This window comes from Sciurus vulgaris (assembly GCF_902686455.1).
Source record: "Sciurus vulgaris genome assembly, chromosome: 4".
NCBI lineage: Eukaryota > Metazoa > Chordata > Mammalia > Rodentia > Sciuridae > Sciurus > Sciurus vulgaris.
In genome coordinates this window covers 52,282,909-52,303,173 of record NC_136464.1, presented here as the reverse complement: position 1 = coordinate 52,303,173, position 20,265 = coordinate 52,282,909, and the positions used below count along the sequence as shown (strand labels likewise).

At 42.1% G+C, this 20,265-nt stretch overlaps 1 protein-coding gene across 1 annotated transcript in view; it reads left to right on the top strand.

Annotated features, from left to right (window-relative positions):
- Positions 1-868: 868 nt before the first annotated feature.
- Positions 869-20,265, top strand: part of LRMDA (leucine rich melanocyte differentiation associated) — a 1,042,563-nt gene continuing 1,023,166 nt past the window's right edge. The window contains exons 1-2 of the mRNA XM_079135971.1: positions 869-1,204; positions 8,142-8,242. Coding sequence (XP_078992097.1) covers positions 1,175-1,204; positions 8,142-8,242 — 131 coding nt within the window. The 5' untranslated portion in view covers positions 869-1,174. The remainder of the gene's footprint in view (positions 1,205-8,141; positions 8,243-20,265) is intronic.

Sequence of the window (20,265 nt, the reverse complement as noted above, 5' to 3'; positions counted from 1 at the left end):
TGTGCAATCTGAGGGTGGAGGTGGATAGGCAAGCATAGGAAGTGAGAAAATTTGGATCCATCCAGAGAGGGGCAGGCACTTATGAGTTCCTGTCCACTGAACAGGGTTTCATCCAAACAGGGGGCAGAAATGGCCACCTCTCACCTCCAGATGAGGAGGTGGGGTGGGAGAAGTGTGTGTGTGTGTGTGTGTGTGTGTGTGTGTGTGTGTTGAGGGTCTCACTGATGACTTTGAGCTTCACAGATATCTTTCCTGTGAGAAGGGGTCCTATAAAAGAAGCTGAAATTTGGAGACATCATTCAATTCTCCCTCCCTAGGGTTTATTATTGACAACCGCTGGAGACTGTGTGTGTGTGTGTGTGTGTGTGTGTGTGTGTGTAGGGGAACAGGGTCTGAGCCCACACAGCACTTCATTTTTAAACATTTTTGTAGTTGTAGATGGACAGCACGCCTTTAATTAATTATAATAATTTATATGCAGTGCTGAGGATTGAACCCAGTGCCTCACACATGCTAGGCAATCGCTCTACCACTGAGTCACAACCCCAGTCCCTAGCCAGCATGATATAGGGAAATTTCAACTCCCCCTCTCCTCTCTCCTACAAAAGGAAACCCCATTCCATCAGGAGTCCTTTCATCTACTGACTCCCCAACTCCACACCAAAGCAGGCGAGAGGAGTTGGGGCGAAGAGGCCCCTCCTTCAGACAGTTGAGGGCAGTTATGTAACCTAGATTGTGAAATTTAGGAAAGGCCCGACTCTACGCTCCAGACTAACGGCTCAGATTGAGGGCCCCTGTTAGGAACCCCCACCCCCAAATCGGGTCCTGATTAACGAAATAAAAGTTCTGGGCATGGAATTTTGAAGGACACCTCTTGGGGCGAAGGGGCCCTGGGCGGGGGAGGGACAGGGAAGTCCAGGAGTCCGGTCTCGTTGGGCACGCGGAGGGCGGGTGCAGCGGGCCACCTGCTGCAGCGCGCGCGGGGCAGCGAGGTTCACCAGCGCAGGACAGTCCCGGGCGGAGGACGGCGGCGCGCGGCTGAGCTGAGTTCCCAGCGCCCGGCCCGCGCCTCGGGCTTCCGCCGGGTCAGCTGACCGCCCAGTGCGGAACTGCGCTCCCAGCTGCCGCTGCCCGCCCGAGCCCAGTGCCGCGCGCCCTCCGGGTCCTGGCCAGCATGGCTGGGCTCGTGGTCAGTGGAACCCAAGTAAGTCCGCCCGAGCGAGCCCCGCCCCCGCCCGGGGCCTGAGCCGTGTGGGGAGGGGCCGCGGGGCCGGGGTCCCCCAAGGTTTCAACAGCGCCCCCGCCCGAGAGTGCTGCGTGTGCAAGTGATGAGGGTCAAGTGCCCAAGCCTGCCCAGGTCTGTTGAGGACAGGCCCGCCTTTCGGCCCTGGCACGCTCCCTGGCGGGAAGGGACCCGACCCCCCGCCGCCCGCTGTTCCTAGCGCCCCACTGAGCAGCCTGGCAGGACCAACTTCTCCTTTCCGCACAGTGTACGGCTCTCGGCTCTCGGCTCTCGGTACTTTTGGGGGCCCATTGAAAGTGTTTAAACTTTCTTTTCTTCATAATCTGAATTTTAAAAAGAACTATTGGTCAAAGAAAATGTTTTAATATGTAACAGTGTATTCATCTTTATACCAATGCAGTTGTAAAACAGAAGTTAACTGATGTATTTTAAGTGGAGGAAATGGGGGCCATGGAGGCAAAACACCCAGGGCCACCAAAGTCACAATGAAAATCATAATGCATCTGGGGGGGCCGCTGACTAGGTTCTGCTGTTAAGGCGGGCTCCTTATCCCAGGATGGTGGAAGCCCAGCGTTCTCTACAGTTTTAGTAGCACCCTTGATTCCTTGAACACGTGTTCCTGGGGAAAGATAACACTCCAATTTCAACCCTGGATGATAGACACCTGGATCACATGCTTTCAGCCCTGCAGTAAAGCCTCAGGTGTTTTTATTCATTGCTGGAGGGAGGAACTCAGCCTGGCTGGGGCCAGGTGTTTTGTATCTGCTGGTAAAGCCCGGTCTCTATCTCTAACCTCTTCTCTGCTCTCTGACTAAGCTAGTCCTCCCACTTCCCGCCATTCTCGGCACACCCTGAAGAAGCAGTTCTGAGTTTCTGAAGCACTCCCCTTGGGTTGCCTAAGGCAGGCAGTGTCAGGCACAATTGGATTTTGAGATTACTTTGGGCTAAAAGGAATGATTTCTCTTTAGACGTCTAAGGGGTTTTACAGCTTCAACAGATACAGTGAGGGCCGGTTGTGCATTCCACCAAACTGGTTGCTACCTGTTTCTTTCTTTTTAATTTTTTTTCCTCTCTCTTTTTTTGGGTGGTCTTGTCATTTCCACAATTGTTTATTGAGTGCCTACTATGCACCAGGCACCACCGGGTGTTGTTAGAAATTAGTCTCCTCATGGCCTGTCTGCACTCCCCCGGCCTTTGTTGTTGCTGCCTCTGTCCTTATATTCATAGACTGTTAGGAGGCAGCTGGAGAAGGTCCAGAATTCAGAAATGAGTGGTCCCTGTCCTCAAACCCTAGGTTTCTCTGCATTTTCAAACCCAGCATTCTCTGCCTGAAGCTTCTTTCAAGTTTATAGAACACTAGTCAGTGGAACTATGAGCTTTCCCAGGCCTCCTTTTCCTACCCCCATTTCCCAAACTTGATGTTTCCAGCACCTCCTGTTTTTATCCTACTCTGAACAGCTCAAGCGCATTCACTGAAGCGTGTGCTTGAGACATTTTGGGCTTTTGGAGAGGAGGTAAGAAGGCAGGCTAGAAAATGCCCCCTGGGGGTTTTAGTACCTCATTTCCTAAATTGCCCAGGTGAGTGGATTTAGTATTTGTTAGCAGTCTGCTTCTGGCAATTTGTAACTGTTAGGGGTAGCACCTTGAATGTGTAGCATGGTACTTTTCAAACTTTGGTGGGGCCTTCTTTTAAAAATTTTTTTGACACATGCTTATATCTACTTGTGAGTACAGTGTGGTATTTCAATACATGTATACAATGTGTAATGATCAGAAGGGGGTAATTGGGATATTCAGCACCTTAAAACAGATCATTTATTTATTTGCTTTAAAAGTTTTCAGAGTAACAAGCTGTTTTGAAATACACAACCAATTGTTATCAATTATAGTACCCTACTGTGCTATAGAAGATTAGAAGTTTTTCCTCTTATCCACAGCACCTTTGTACCTGTTAACGCTTCCTCCACCTGTCCAGTCTCTACAAACTACTATTTTCAATCCTTCTTAAAAGGTGAAAAAACACAACCACAACAAAACCACAAAATTTTCCGTGAGCCTGTAGTATCTCTATCATTTGTATTGCAATGTTATTGAAATATACAAACATAAAGCCAGATGTAACTTTCTTAATATTTAGTCCTATGAATCCCAAATAAAATAATGGTTTAAGTGTAAAGAAGAGAAAAATCCAATAACAAACCATTTAATATGATGGACGATGATGTGTGGTTGAAGCTAGATCTCTGCTCTCCACACCACCGTGGGCTGACTGCTGCTCAGCTGCTTTTTTAGAGCTCCACGGGCCTGTCACAGCACGTGCTTGGGGATGTCCTAGTCCTCCCATCACATTTCTTTGTAAAATCTTTCTCTTCAACGTGGGTCTGACTTCATTTGCTTCTCTTGACTGGAAATCCTCATTTATATTCAGCATTGTCCTTTATTTTTACTAATGCATGACAATCAAAGTTGTAGTAGCATCGATGCAATTATAGACGCAAATGCAACCTTGGTATTTGAGCACTAAAATCTTGTGCTCAAGAGACATTGGAAATAACCAATCTCTCCCATAGGGACAGTGGTCGGAGTCAGCACTGTTTACCTAGTGATTGCTAGGTGCCAAGGAAAATACTCTGTGCCTTTACTGTTATCTCAATCTTATAAGTAAAATGAGGATAATATGTGATTCATGGAATTGTTACTTTTTTAAAAAAATTGATTTTCATTTCATTTTTTTTTGAATTACTTTTTCCACATTTCTTGGGGGCTGTTTCTTGAGGACTGATGGGTACATAGTTGGTATTTAATAAAAGTGAGTTATTATGTTATCCTTACTGCCTTTGGGGCAGTTAGTAGTGTTAGGATGATTTACAAAAGAGGAAACAGACCCCAGGAGTTGTGACTTGTGTAAGATAACACAGCTAATAAGTAGCAGCACAGGGACTTATACTTTTGTACCCAGGGATGTTTTTACTGTGACAGTGATTCTGGTAATTCAAATACAATATTGAAAACCCCCCACCCTTGCCTAAAGATAGCCGTCATAAAATAATCCTCACCTCAGTCTGACTACTGACAAATCTATTATGTCCAGGAAGGTCCTACGAGCCGACTGTCCTAAAGGCCAAGAGAAACCTGTGGTCTTCGCTGTTTGATCTTCTGCAGCTTCTGCTCAGAGGGGCTGAGTGTGTGTGTGGGTGGGAATCCCGTCTAGACACTCTGGTTCCCTCTCTGGTGTTCCCCTCTGTAGGGATCTTTAACTTAACATATTTTCATTTGCCTGCTAGTGATGTTAATGCCTGTTAATGATCTGTCCTCTTATTCCACACAAGGTAGAAGGGGTACAAATTATATAAAGTTAAAAGTTCAAACCTTTGTTCTAATTCAGTCTAAGTCAAGGTAATTGACTAAATGCAATGACTTTTTGTCCTGGATGTGCTATTGCTTGCGTGCCATTTAAGAGCAATTAATTTTTGCTGGATGTGATGGCACTGGCCTGTGATCCCAGCAACTCAGGAGGCTGAGGCAGGAGGATCACAAGTTCAAGGCCAGCCTTAGCGACTTTGTGAGACCCTATCTCAAAAAAAAAAAAAAAAAAAAAAAAAAAAGGGCTGGGGATGTAGCTTCAGTGGTAAAGCAACCCTGAGTTCAATCTCTAGTACCAACAAACAAACAAAAACAAAAAGATCCTGTTAATTTCCCTGCTTACTGAAAAAGCAAATAATTTTTGGTCTGGTTCTTCAGGCCTTGTGTCTTATATTAGGTGGTCCTGTGCACTAAGAAGTTTCCCTATGTCCTGAGAGGTCTTCCACTCAGAAGCCCATCTTAGACAAGTCTGTCTCCTACTCATTGGTTGCAATGCTCAGCAGTGACTGCTTGCTGCTATTAAACCTTTTTCCAGCTAATTTGAGTCCCCCAACCTGGTGGGTTTAGCTGACATCTCTAAAGATTGCCAGCTAAATATAGGGAAGGTCCAAGCATGGCCTATCAAGTTGGTTCTCATGCTAAATTTTGGAGACTTGGTCTTCATCTTGATGGAATGGGATCAAGTTGTGTCTTGTTTTGTTTTCTTAAGATGTTTTGCTGTTAAGACCATATAATAAAAACAAGCTGATGAAACTGTTAGACTTGTGATCTAAATGCTTCACGGAGACAGCTGTCCTTGGTACTGTTGTTTCCTCTGAAGGGGAGGAAAAGGGGGAACAAGTATCCCCATCTTTTCCCAGGTTCTGGTGTTCTTCCTGGGCCATCCAGCATGGTCCTTTCAGCAGGAAGATTTTGAAGCAAAACTTCTTGATAGAGGCACCATTGGTACTTGGAGATCAAGAACACTTACATTGACATTGGATTTGTAAGGACTTCCTAAGTTCAAAGTCCTTATTCATGGTGCAGAACTTGATCTAAGAAGCTGTATCTTGTTGATCAGGGTTCTGGAGTCCTAATTTTCTTGTATAAAATATAAAGGTTTTGATAAGCTGGATCCTTACTGGATTTAGTCCTTGGTTAATCTATAAGGAAAGAACTCGGTGTCTCTATTTAAGTCTCAGCTTCCCTGACTCACAGGTCTTGAGTGATGGTGACATACAAGCTGTGTTGTAGGCTGGGGTGAGTGAGATTTTTTTTTTTTTTGGCTAAGCTCCATAGATCTGGGGGTAAATTCAAACTTATAATGCAAAAGAAGCTGCTGATTGTGAATCTCTTGAGATAGGCCAAAGTCCCTAGATTGATCTGAGCCTTGTGTCTCTGATCTCTCCTTGGTGTATGATTTCTTATCTCAGAACTTAATTTATTACACAAGGATCTATGAAGAAAGATGGGCTAACTCTGGAAAGCAGTATGGAGATTCCTTAGAGAATTTGGAATGAACCTATCATTTGACCCAGCTATCCCACTCCTCGGTTTATACCCAAAGGACTTAAAATCAGCATACTACAGTAAAGCAGCCTATCAGTGTTCATAGCTGCTCAATTCACAATAGCTAGATTGTGGAACCAACCTAGATGTCCTTCAATTGGTGAATGGATAAAGAAACTGTGGTATATATACACAATGGAATATTACTCAGCCATAAAGAAGAATAAAATTCTGGCATTTGCTGGTAAATGGATGGAGTTGGAGAATATCACGCTAAGTGAAATAAGCCAAGCCTGAAAAAACAAAGGCCAAATGTTTTCTCTGATAAGTGGATGATGAGACATAATGAGGAGGGGTGGCGGTAGGGTTGGTAAGAGAAAATGAAAGAACTTTGGATTGTGTAGAGGGAAGTGTGGTGGGAGGGGGTGGGGGAAAGAAAGATAGTGGACTGAGACAGACATTACCCTAGGTACATGTACGATTATATGTATGGTGTGAATCTACGTTGTGTACAACCATAGAATGAAAAGTTGTACCCCATTTGTGTACAGTGAATCCAAATGCAGTCTGTAAAAATTAAAAAAATAAAAAATTAAAAAAAGAAAGATGTACTGCATGTAGAAAGGGGAGAGGTTGCTAGATTGAACCTAGAGCCCTTTATTTTTTAGCCTGTGCCTTTATGAATCAAATTATTTCAGTCAGCTATTTTTCTGTGGGTTCTCCCCACTGTGTTTCCTCCTGGAATGAAGTCACTGAAGAAGAATGAATGGAAAGAGAGTGAAAACAGGTTATTGTATTGTCAGTGGTTTACCCCCTTTGGTTAGGAGAGGAGTGAGTGATAACTTGAAAAACGGAAGGTGCTAGGGTGTACTGTGATTTGTATTAGGGTGAATCATATGAAGGTTCTGTCTTACAGGGCCAATAGTTGGATGTTCGTAATGCTTGTGGTTCAACCTAGTATCTGAGAATGTAAGATGGCTGCCTTATTTTTGTACCCCCCACTCATTCCAAGATATGTTTGTCTATATGCATAGAAGAATGTAAGTTTGCAGGGAGACAGGATCAAGGCTGTGGCCACGTGACAGGCCTGAATTTCCACCTGGGAGTTGACGGTTTTGTACTTTGGGAATGGATCACATATTGTGACCCATTGGCCATCTCTGACCCATGGGTTCATTTTTCCAGTTTTGAAATTCGTTGCCAGTTCTGCCATCAGAATGCTATTCTGGAAGATATCTGTAAAATGGGTTCCCCAGAGTGGGTATTTGGGGTAATGATTAAGTCCATAGACCTTCGCAGTCAGGTTCTGGGATTGAGGTTCAGTGTAGCCTTGTAATATTTGAACACTTGCCAGGCATTTAGAATGAATAAGTAAGATAAAATGCCTAAGGAGGCAGCTCTGTCAGTTGAATGGGGTTGATTGCAAAAGGCTCCCTGGAAGAGGGGGACTTGGGAACTCTGGCCACATGTCATTGCTCTGTCACCTTCAACATCATTTGGAGAGTGGAGGGCATTTTAGACTCAATGGTAATGAGATGGAATTGGCAGTCTGGGGAGGTTTTCTTAACCAACTCTATTTGTTCAGCACCCTGAGGGGTGAATGCCAGTAAGTGCATCTGCTGTGTCCTTTTCTGAGGGCACGTGCACTACAGAGTGATTGGGAGGGGACAGTGCAGGGGAAGGAGAGCCAGAGAGGCAGCTGTTGGAAAGACCCCTGAGTGCAAGGCTGATTGTTACAATTGTATCCATGTGCTCTGACATTGGGGTTTCTTTTGGACACCTGAATCTGGCCAATTTTAGTCTAATTTCCATTGTGCCAGGATTAGTCTCCATCACACTAGCTGTATCAGGAAAGGGGAGCTCTTGGCAGAGTCCCTGAAGCCCCTGAAGCTGATTTGATCAGGAAAACAGTCACAGTGTAGCCTTTTTGTGTGTGAGGAGCATGCGTTTAAAGTTGCGGAAGCAATCATCGGATCAATGACTCAGGGTTGTGAGCAGCTGGGTAATTTCCGTTTGCCACATTGTTTCTGTTCCACTTAATTTCCAGGTGTCCTACATAGGCCAGGACTGCAGAGAAATTCCAGAACACCTTGGCAGGGACTGTGGACATTTTGCAAAGAGGCTGGATCTGAGCTTCAACCTTCTGAGGTATGTAACCTTCGCAGGATGCAGGCCAGGCCTGGGAGGCCCAGTTCCCCTGGGTACTCATGAGCTGGCAGATGAAAGTCAAAGGTTCCAGCTCTGCATAGAGTGTGCTTTTATTTAGCCTGGGGTCCTGAGCCACATGGAATCTCAACCCAAACGTTTGACTCCACTTGAGATGGTTCGTTGTCTAGCCTTTTTGTGCTGCTGGAGGAGCATCACGTGTTGGAGCATCATCCTTGTCACCTGAGTTTCCATGGGCGACTGTCACATCATCACTTTGTTCTTCCCCTTTCTCAATACTGCCCATGTAGATGAGTCCGAGCGCTCTCAGGGAAGGAATAAGATGGAGCCAGCAAGAGTTTTGGGGGCGTTTAGGTGTGCTTTTTTGGATAATGCTGTCTCCCTAGGCATTTGCCAAATCACAGGTAGGGTCAGTGCATGTGTGTGTTTTCTTTCTTTTACTTTTTATGAATTGGAGCTTTAAATATTTGTGATTATGATTTCTACCAGATGGTGTTTCAAAGGAATCAAACACTGTTGGCATGGGGTGGGTGGGAGGGAAGGAAATCCTCTAGCAACTGTTCCAGTCTTGGCAAAAGGTGAGTGTAATCTTGTATGTTATTCTAATGGAGAACACAGTTCTTTCATTTTGTCCTGAAAGGTTATGGCTGATGACTGGGCTTGGGGTGTATGAGGGGGAGTAGGTGGTGCTTGAAAGGCATGTATCAGTGGGATAAATGAGTAGGGTCAGGCTGGTGGCTTTTGCTCTTAAGCTGGTTCCACTCAGGGCTTTCTCCCTAAGTGCCATCCTTGAGTTGTGTGCTGTCCTCTGTCTGGGACAAATTCTTGGGGTAGAAGGAGAGGCAAGGAGCCTAATTCTGGAGCTCAGGCACTTTCCTGCTTCCAGCCTTGGAGACTTTTCACTCCCAAATTCTGAGTCAGGATACTTGGGAGTTAAGAATTTGGGGGAAATGGACAAATTCAGGGCACTAAGGCAGCAACGCTAGAGGAGGATTTGAGCTATATCAGCAGAGTTGTAGCTGGGGCCCTGGAGCACTCAGCCCCATGGATGATCACCTCTAGGAAGGGGTTGTCCAGAGGATGGTGGTGGGAAGAGCACAGCCACTGTGTGTTCCTTCCTTGACTCCCCAGGGGTTTGCATGTCTCTCAGGAGATCTGGAAACTGATATGTCGCAAGGTGACCAGAGGAAGCCAAACAAATAGATGTAGACCCTAGAGAAATGCAGGATTTTTTTTTTTTTTTTTTTTTTTTTTTTTTTTTTTGTCCCAGTACCCAAAGAAAGGATGGAGTGCACATTCCAGAGTGGAGTACATCTGACACTTGTGGGAACCTTGGCCTGTGTGCATTCCCAATAGCTCCCCTGCCTGTGTTCATATGGAAGATTCCTTTACTGGGGCAGGAGCTCTTTTTGTGTGAGTGGACTCTAGGGCCTCAGTACATCGTGACATGGGGCTGTGGTTGTCTTGCGAATGAATAACTGGTGGAAGCCTCGATGTGCTTCTGGGGAGGCTGGGCCCTGTGAGGAAGTGTCAGTGGCAACGGGTCATGGGACTGGGCTATCAGATCTGAGGAGACAGCCATCTTTGTCATGCCTGGGGCCCTGCCTGCCTTGGGCAGAGAAGAGGCTGGACCTTGGAAAGTGCGCATCTGGGGAGAAGGGACTTTTAACTAACTCTGCAGGGCTGGATCTATCCTTATCATAGGAAAAGATGGATCCTGGATGCAGGAAAATTTAGCAAGGGGTGGGGGATCTGTAAAGTGGATTCAGTGGGAGAATAGTAAACACATGTTTTCTTTAGTTGAGAATTTGGAGAGAATTTTTGGTAGTGCTGAATCTGAGTCTCTATCACATCTGCTTAGCAGGGTTTCTTGTCAGTGTGTAATCGCTACACTGGGCTGTAGCTGGGTTCCAGCAGGGTTGCACAGTGGTGGGGTGAGGCCTACGGTTCAGGAGGAGTTTATGTTTAGGAGGGAACTGCAGACCAGAGTAGAGAGAAGCACTCTGGCTTGACTTGGGTATGCTTGGGTGGGATCATTCACCCCTCCTTATTTACCTAACTGGGGTCAAGGGAAGGTGGCACCATTCCTCTTGGGTGTCAGAAGAAGATGTGAATGTACTCAGGCTCCATCTGTCTTTGCCTTCAGCTAGATCAGAATCTAAATGTTTTATATGCTTAACCATTCCTCTTAAAAAGAATAAGGGTGAGGAAGAGGGGAGAACAGAGAGTCAGGAAGAGACAGGAGCTCATCCATTGCTTTCCAAGTAGGTAGGTATGTAAAAAATGGCCCAAGCCTGCTGGGCTTCAGGGATCATCATATCCAAATGAAAGAGTGGGAATCTACATCCCATATTCTATAGAAAGCTGCCCCTAGAGCCCACCACCCCATGACCATAGGATAGAAGGGAGCAAATTTCCCAGTCAATCTAAACTGCACCCAGATTTACCATATCATCAGTTCTGACTATCTCTTGACTTCTTGTCTTTGGTTCTCCCTCTTGGCAGCCTGCCTGACTCTGCTAGGGACCCCCACTTTTCTCGAAGCCCAACACAGTATTAATATGTATTATGCTAGCTCGAGGTGTAGCGTGCATGTGAGGGGGTTGGTGGACATTGCAGCGTACAGCAGGAGACACATTTGGAATAGCACTGTTCCTGGGAATCTTTTGGGTATTCCCTGCCATAGGGAATCTCTCCTTGCCTGCCCTTTCTTATTTAGGGTTAGGCCTTCTGCAAGTGACCAGGTGTCTTTCTCTCCCATGTTATTTACTGTGTTTCCAGAGCTGCCCTCAGAAACACAAAACTCTCTTCACATTATTGTATACAGAAAAATCAACCCTCTCCTCTCATTTTAAGAACATCTCTGCAGCCTTCCTTTTGACATCCAAAATCATGTCAGGGTATTACCTAAAACAGAGCAATAGCTGGGCATGGTGGTGCATGCCTATAATACCAGTACTCCGGAGGCTGAGGCAGGAGGATCGTGAGTTCAAAGCCATCCTCAGCAAAAGCAAGGACCTCGGCAACCCAGCAAGATCCTGTCTCTAAAAAAAAAAAAAAAAAAAAAATACAAAATAGGACTCAGTGGTCCTATTTGTGGGATGTGGCTCAGTGTTTGAGTGCCCCTGAATTCAATTCCTGGTACCCCCACGAAAAAAAAAATCCCAAAGCAAAACCAACCAAACAAAAAAAAAAACCCAAAAACAAAACAACAAAAAACAAAACAAAACAAAACAAAAAAACGCAAAAAACCCAGAGCAATAAAAGTCTTTCCTGGGCTGCAAGATTTGTTGCAGTCTATTTGTGTATTAGGCCACAATACGCTTTTAGGCAAGGGGTTCTATTTATTTTTCTTAGTTCCAACCTGCATATGGCAGAACCATTACAAGGAACGGACAGGAAAAGAGGGGGACAAGAGTGTCCTTCACGCCTGAGTACTTTAACCTTCCTTTTCTGCTCTGAATTCTTCACTATTGTTACTTAATTTTTGCATAGTCTTCCAGAGATGGTTCAAGCAGATATTAACATGTGAATTTCTTTTTTCCAACTTTATTGAGGCATAATTGACAATTAAAAATTCTACATATTTGAGGTCTACAATGGGATGTTTTCATTTTCATAAATTTTGTGAGATGGTTTCCACATTCAAGCTAATTTACATATGTTACTTCACATAGCTACTTTTTTCTAATGGTGAAAACATTGAAGATCTGTCTTAGCAAATTTCAAGTATATACTACAGCAACATTACCTAGTCAGCACGCTGTATGTTGTATGTAAGTGTTTAATTCATTTGGAGTATATTTTTATATATGGTGTGAGATAAGAGTCTAATTTCATTCTTCTCTAGAATTAATTCATCTTGCATAACTGAAATTTTTTCTTTTTGACCAACTTCCCTTCATTTTCCCCACCCACCAGCCCTTGGCAACCACCATTCTAGTCTTTGTTTCTGTGAGTTTGATGTTTTAGATTCCATATGTAAATGAGACTATGCAGTGTTTGTCTTTCTGTGCCTGTTTTATTTCACTTAGCATAATGTCCTCCAGGTTCATCCATATTGTTGCAAATGACAGGGTTTCCTTCTTTTTTATGGTAATATTCCATTGTGATTATCAGTATCACTTTTTTTTTTTTTTTTTTTTTTTTTAATTCACTCGTTTGCCAATGGACACTTAGGTTGCTCCCCACCTTGGCCACTGTGAATAGTGCTGCCTTGGACACAGGAGTGCAGATGGCTCTTTGACATGCTGACTTAATATCATTTGATTTATTCTCAGGAGTGGGATTTCTGGGTCATATGATAGTTCTATTTTTAATTTTTTGAAGAAGCTCCATACTGTTTTCCACAATGGCTGTCTCAATTTACATTTCCACCACCAGTGTGTGAAGCTTCCCTTTTCTCCCTATCCTTGTCAGCGCTTGTTATCTTTTGTCTTTTTGATAACAGCCATTTGAATAGGTGAGAGATGATCTCTCATTTTTGTTTAGATGGGTATTTCCTGACGAATAGTGATTTCTCACCAGGTATCTACTGCCTATTTATCCTTCTCCTCCTTTTGGTTCTAGGGATTGAACCCAGGGGTACTTTACCACTGAGCCACATCCCCAGCCTTTTTTATTTTTTATTTTGGGACAAGAGTCTTACTTAGTTGCTGAGGATCTCACTAAATTGCCAAGGCTGGCCTTAAACATGTGATCTTCCTGCCTCAGAGTCCTGAGTTGAGGGATTATGGGTGTGCATGATCACATCTGATAATACATTTTGTTTTGAGAAGAGTCATTCAGGATCTTTGTTCATTTTAAAGTGAGGTTATTTCTTTTCTTGCCATTGAGTTGAGTTCCTTATATATTTTGGATATTAACCTCTTATATGTATGATGATACGGTGTGGATAAGTGTCCTCCAAAGACCTAGGTGTTGGAGGCTTGGTTCCCAGTCCTGTGGTGCTATTGGGAGATGGCAAAACCCTGAAGAGGCAGGACTTAGTGGGAGGTTTTAGGTCATTGTGGGGGTGTACTCTCGAAGGGGGGTGCGAGGTATTAGTTTTATTCTTTTTTGAAGTGAATAGGCCTTCTCTGTGTATGCTCCTGCCTTGAGGTACTGCCTTACTTCAGGCCCAGAAGCAACAGGGCTAACTGACCATGGACTGAAACCTCCAAAATCATGGGCTGGAATAAGCCTTTCCTCTTTTTAAGTTGATTATCTCAGGTGTTTTGTTATAGTAATACAAAACTGATGAACACATATGATTTTCACATACTTTTCCCATTGCATAGGTTGTTTCTTTACTCTGATGATTGCTTCCTTTGTTGTGCAGAAGCTTTTTAGCTTGCTGTAATCCCATTTATTTATTTTTGCTTTTGTTGCTTGTGCTATTGATGCTCTATCAAAAAAGTCATTGCTCAAACCAATATCAAGACACTATTTCTCTGTTTTCTTCTAGTGGTTTTATAGTTTTAAGACTTACATTTAAGTCTTTAATTCATTTTGACTTACTTTTGTATATAATAAAAGATAAGGGTCTAATTTCATTCTTCTGCATGTGGATATTTTGTTTTCCTAGCACCATTTATTGAAGAAGCTATTCTTTCCCTTTTGTGTTTCTTGGTGCCTTTGTTGAAGATTGACTACAAATGCATAAATTTATTAGACTCTGTATTGTCTTCCATTGGTCTATATACCTGTTTTGCACCAGTACTATATTGTTTTGCTTTGTAGTATGTTTAGATAGCATGATGTCTTCAGCTTTGTTCTTTTTGCTTAAGATTGCTTTGGCTTTATGGTGTCTTTTGCTGGCATACAAATTTTTGTTAAAAAATCGACATTAGAATTTTATAGGGATTGCATTGCATCTGTTGATCACATTAGGTAGTGAGGACCTTGTAACAAAATTAAGTCTTTCAGTCCATGAACACGGGATAGCTTTTCATTTATTTGTGCCTTTAATTTCTTTCCTCAGTGTTTCATAATTTTCAATAACTTTGTTTCACTTCTTTGGTTGAATTTCTAAGTATTTTATTTTTGAGTCTGTTGTAAATGGGATTGTTTTCTTAATTTCTCTTTTGAATAGGTTTTTTGTTAGCAGAAATGCAACTGGTTTTTGTGTCTTGACTTGATATCCTGCAAGTTTACTACACTTAGTAGTTTTAATGTTTTTTTTTTTTTTTTGGTAGAATCTCTATGGTCTTCTATGTATATGATCATGACATCTACAAACAGACAATTTTACTTTTCCTTTCTGATTTGGATGTTTTTTATTTGTTGCCTATTGTTCTGGTTGGGATTTCTAATACTATACGGAAAGAAAATAATAGGAGTGGGCATCCTTGTTTTATTCCTGGTCTTAGAGGAAAAGCTTTCAGTTTATCACCATTGAGTGTGATGTTTGCTGTGGCCTTTAGTGTGTTGAAGTATATTCCTTCTGTACCTAATTTGTTGAGAGTTTTTATCATGAAAGTCTGCTGAATTTTGTTGAATGCTTTACCTGCATCTATCAAGATGATCATATAATTTTTATCCTTTATTCTGTTAACGTGGTGTGCCACATTTATTGATTTGTGTATATTAAACCCATCCTTGTGTCCCATGGTATATGACCCTTTTAGTGTGTCAGGGTTTTTAATTTTATTTATTTATTTGTTTATTTTTTTGTGATACTGGGGATTGAATCCAGGAGTACTCTGCCGGGAGCTAAATTCCTGACCCTTTTTTATTTTTAATTTTTGAGATAGGATCTCACTTAGTTGTCCAGGCTGGATTTGCACTTGTGATCCTCCTGCCTCAGCCTCTCAAGTAGCTGGAATTATAGGCATGCACTTCTAGGCCCAGCTTTAATGGGCTGTTGAACTTGGTTTGCTAGCATTATTGAAAATTTTGTATCTGTGTTCATTGGGGATATTGGCATTTAATTTTCTTTTCTCATCATGTCCTTGTCTGGTATCGTGGTAACTAATGCTTGCCTTGTAAAATGAGTTTGGAAGTATTCCTTCCTCTTCTGTTATTTGAAGAAGTCCAAGAATAGTTCATGTTCATTCTTTAAATGTCTGGTAGAATTCACTAGTGAAGAATCAGGTCTAGGGATTTTCTTTGTTGAGTGTTTTTTATATATGTGTATACACACACACACACACACACACACACGTATATTTTTAGTTGGCTGTGGATACTTATTTATTTATTTATTTATATGTGGTGCTGAGAACTGAACCTAGTGCTTGTGCTAGGCAAGTGCTCTGCCACTGGGCCACAACCCCAGCCCTGTTGGGTGTTTTTAATGACTGACTTAATTGCCCTGCTTGTTATTGCTCTGTTCAGGTGAATTTCTTATATGGCCACATTTGTATTTACTTCACCACCAGGCCCCAAAACACTTCCTTTAGGACCATCCTTCTTTGTTGCCTTGCCATTCATTCTTAGCCATATACCATCCCTAATGTTGATCTCATGTGTGAAAGAGTTAGTTCTGTTGATTCTTCTGTGACTACCTGCTCATGCTGACAGGAAGGGTAGTTATGGATTTATAAGCTCAAAACTTTTGTTTGAAATTACCATATGATTTTTCCTCCTTTCTATTACATCTCAGAGTCCTCTGCGTTAACTATGATGAATCCACCTCTGCCTCAGTTGGGTTGTCCAATAATAAACTGGTTATCTTCCCATGCAGAAGGTCATACATTTCAAGTTGTAGTGTTTAGATGATTCTGTCTTGGGGAAATTAAAGTCTGTAGAAGACTAGAATCAGTGTGATCTCTGTCAGGTTGGAAGTTGGAAAGGGAAGCAACAGGCCCAAATAAAAACCCTGTCTCCCTTTCAAGGTCTAAACAACTCTCTCCTCTGCTAGTTTCGGCCTGGATCTGATTCTTCCTGTTGTGATTGAGTGGGAATGAGGTCAACTACAGTGACTGGGAGAAGTTCTTTTGACAAAATTCCCAGAGTCAGGATCTTGCCATCCATCCTGAAATAAGGATAGAAGATTTAGGGAATTAATCAGGTTACACCTAGGAGGAGTGACCTTTTGCCCCTTTGCATTTGAATGCATGAATGATCATGATCTAACGTCTACATCTGCATGAAATTATATTTAAGATCTTTATATTTGAAGATAATTTTTCTTATATAAAAGTACCAATAATCAATATAGAAATATTTGAAAGCTCACAAGGTTATAAAGGAAGCAGTTGTCTTTTCAAATCACCGATAATTTTACCAGCCAGACAGAAACCACCATTGTTAAAATCATGATGCCTTCTTAGTCTTTTTTAATGCCTTTAAAAAAAAAAATCAATGCTCTGGTAAACACTGTTAGAAGCATTTTCCCATTTTGATAAATACTGCTCACGATTTTTAATGGTGTCTAAATAATTTCTTAGTGTTGGACATATAGGTTGTTTCTAGATTTTTACTGTTATAAAAAACTCTGTTGTAAATACCCTTGGAATACTCATTGATGAGTATGTCTTGGTTGCTTTGGACAAATTCCTAGAGACAAAATTTTCGGGGGGTGGGGCTTTGGTACACATGTCAGATTTCCCTCTAGAGAGGTTATGCCAATTTCTGCTACCAAGAGTATATGAATGTTCATTGGCTTGAATTCTTCCATGAACTTCTTCATATTTTACCTTTACTTTGCAGATGAGCAAACAGAATCCTTTGCTTTAGCTTGTATTGGGTTCCTTGAGTTGCTCAAGGCAAGTCCTTCCCACCCACTGCTAGGGAGTGAACCCAGTGGCACTCAACCACTGAGCCACACCTCCAGTTCCTTTTAGATTTTATTTTGAGGCAATATGTCACTGAGTTGCCAGGCTGGCCTTGAACTTGTGTTCCTCCTGTCTCAGCCTCCCAAGTAGCTGGGATCACAGGTGTGCACCACTGTGTTTAGCCCAAAGAGAGCTTTTTAATGAATTGTTCCAACTTCAGTTTTCTCTCTCCCTGTTTGGGGCAGGGCAAAATCCTTTCTGGTGGTCCCATTCCTTTCCCCCAAGGGCCCTGGATGCTTTGAGTTGGTTGCCTGCTTAGCTTGTTTAACACAGCGGGCACAGCAGAGCTCCTATGGCAGTGATAAATATGCCCATGTCAATCTGGCAATAAAAGTGAGAGGGTTTAATTGATCTATGGCAACAGGAAGCTTACGTTTTAAAAATTAAATTATTTGCAGTCGCATCCTATTTAGCATCACTCTGATAAATGCACTGGATGGGGAATTGCTTAGGAGAAAATTTCTTAGGTGGGAGCTTGCTTGTTACTTCCCTGGCTTTGGCCAGAATGAGGGGAAAGGACTGGGGGATTTGCGCAGTTTCGGTAAAGAGCAGAGTGTCTGCCCCCTCCTCACAGCTGCATATCAGGAAGGGGACACCTGGCGTACCATCACAGCTTCTTTAAGGATACACAACCACACTTTTTTTTTCCCTATTACTGTTTTTATTAGTGCATTTTAGTTATACATAATATTGGGGTTCATTTTGACATAATCATACAAGCGTGGAAGATAATTTGCTTCAGTTCAGTCCATAGTACTTTCACTTTCCTTTTAAAAACTCTTCCCTCCTCCCTCCCCCTGTTTCCTTTCTGCTACTCTACTGGTCTTTCTAGTTATTTATAGCTTTTTAAAATTAGTGCTTTATAGAAATACATAAAGGTGAAATTCACTATGGTATGTCCAGGTATGTACATAGGATAGTTTGATCCAATTAATTCCATCATTTTCTTGTCCCTTCTCCCTTCCCCTCAATAGCCTTCCTCTGCTCCATTGATCTCCCTTCTATTTTCTGGGATTCCTTACCCTCTTTTCCCTTCTTATTTTGGTCTAACTTTTGCATATGAAAGAAAACATCTGACCCTTGACTTTCTGAGTCTGGCTTAGCACGATGTTCTTCCATTCCATCTATTTACCAGCAAATACCATATTTTCATTCTTCTTTCTGGTTGAGTAAAACTCCATTGTATATATACACCACATTTTCTTTATTCATCTGTTGACAGGCTTCTGGGCTGGTACCATAACTTGGTTATTGAGGATTGTGCTGCCATAAACATTGATGTGGCTATATCACTATAGTATGCTAATTTTAGTTTGTTTGAATAAACACTGAGGAGTAGAATAGCTGGGTCTGATGGTGGTTCCATTTCTAGTTTTTTGAGGAATTTCCATACTGCTTTCCAGAGTGGTTGTACTAATTTGTAGTTCTACTAACAATATAAGAGTGTAGCTTTTTCCCCACATCTTTGCCAGCTTTTATTATTATTTGTATTCTTGATCTTTGCCATTCTGACTGGAGTGAGTTGAAATCTTAATGTAGTTTTGACTTGCATTTCCCTGATAGTTATAGATATTGAACATTTTTTCATATATTTGTTGACAACCATGCTTTGTCTCTGTTATGAACCACTGGATTGAATAGGGCCTGTTAACTCGTTGCTCAGTTGGGAAGATGGGCAGTGTAACGGAAAGAACCAAGACTTTGAGGTTAGAATACCCTGACTTGAAATCTTGCTTACGTCACCTTGGTGTTTTACTGGTCTTGTCTAATTGCTGAGATGTTAAGTGCTGTATGTAATGAGCCTATTAAGTCACTTGGGACATAGTAGGTCTTCAATAAGCATAGCTATTATTAGTACTTAGAACATTATGCTAGTGAGAATCCAGGTTTGACCCACTTTACTCGCTAATAATCATTGGGTCTCTTCATAGATATTGAGGATTTCTTCTCTTTCAAAACTTATGTACTTACATAGCTCTGTACTCTTTGGTATGATTGCTCAGCAGAAACTTTTAAGAACCAGTGAACAGCTTGCTACTTTCTCTTCTGCTATCATCATCAGTCCTGGATTTTAACTGTAGATGAGTAGATCCCTCTGCTGATCTATTTTGAACATAGAATTTGAGAAATAAATCTGTTATAAAGTTTGGGAGTTATTTGTTAATTCAGCACAACCTAGCCTATCCTAACTGATATAGATACGTTAGTGTTCCAGCTAACCCTAATATTCTATAGTCAAACCTCATTCATCTTATTTATTTATTTGTTTGTTTTCTTCTTCTTTTTTTTTAAATCCCCATCAGCTAGGAAGGGTACACTGGGTCATATTCCAGTGATACTAGGTATAAGAGGAAACTCCCCACCTTAACTCTCAGCTCACAGAGCATATTCTGTTGGCAGTCTTTACTAAACTGTGCGGTCTTTGGTCTTTACTAAACTGTGTCTTTGCAGTCAAGTACTTTGTTCATACTTATTTTCAAACTCCAAATTTAGTGGTCTTTCCTGGAAACACATTGATTGACATGGTGAGGAGGCAACAGAGCTCAGGTCAATAATCTTTGCTAGGAAGAGCTTTGGTAGTAAAGACAGACTTTAGAAAGATAAACTGTTTTTGAATTCTCAGTGTATTTCTAGGGCATTTATAAATCTTGAATGATTTCGATGAGGCAAGGTTCTGTGTATTTGAAATCCATGTGCTATCTCGGCTGAGCAATATGGTTTAAAACACATACACATGCCTTTTTGTTGTTGTTGTTGTTCCAAGACTGTCATTGGTCATTGTAGTATATCCAGCAACTAGCAGAACATAGGACCAAAAGGTGAAATGGAAAATGACTTGGCGGGTAAAAGGCAAGGTCTTCATTCGCTTTATTTCTAACACTTTCTGGGGAGACTGCCATGATGGTAGAAGCACAGGAAATGGTTGACTAAGTCAGGGAGGGAAGAGCTCTAAGGGACAGATATCAGACACCGTGAGGTGGTTTCTGTGGTATTTCTTCCCCTCCCAAGTCCTCCCAAGTTTCTGGATTTCTAACCTTTTGGGTACATTGAGCCACAGTGGGTGAGATGGGGCCGGGAAGTGGTGGGCAGTTGGAGAGGATTGTTCAGGGGCCACAGGACTTTGCTGAGGTTCGTGATGATGATCCTTATAACTTACAGTGTAATCTAGAATGTGCTTTCAGAAACATTGTCTCCATATTTCTGCCATTATTTGCCTCTTAGGATGAGAAATTCCTGAACTTTTAA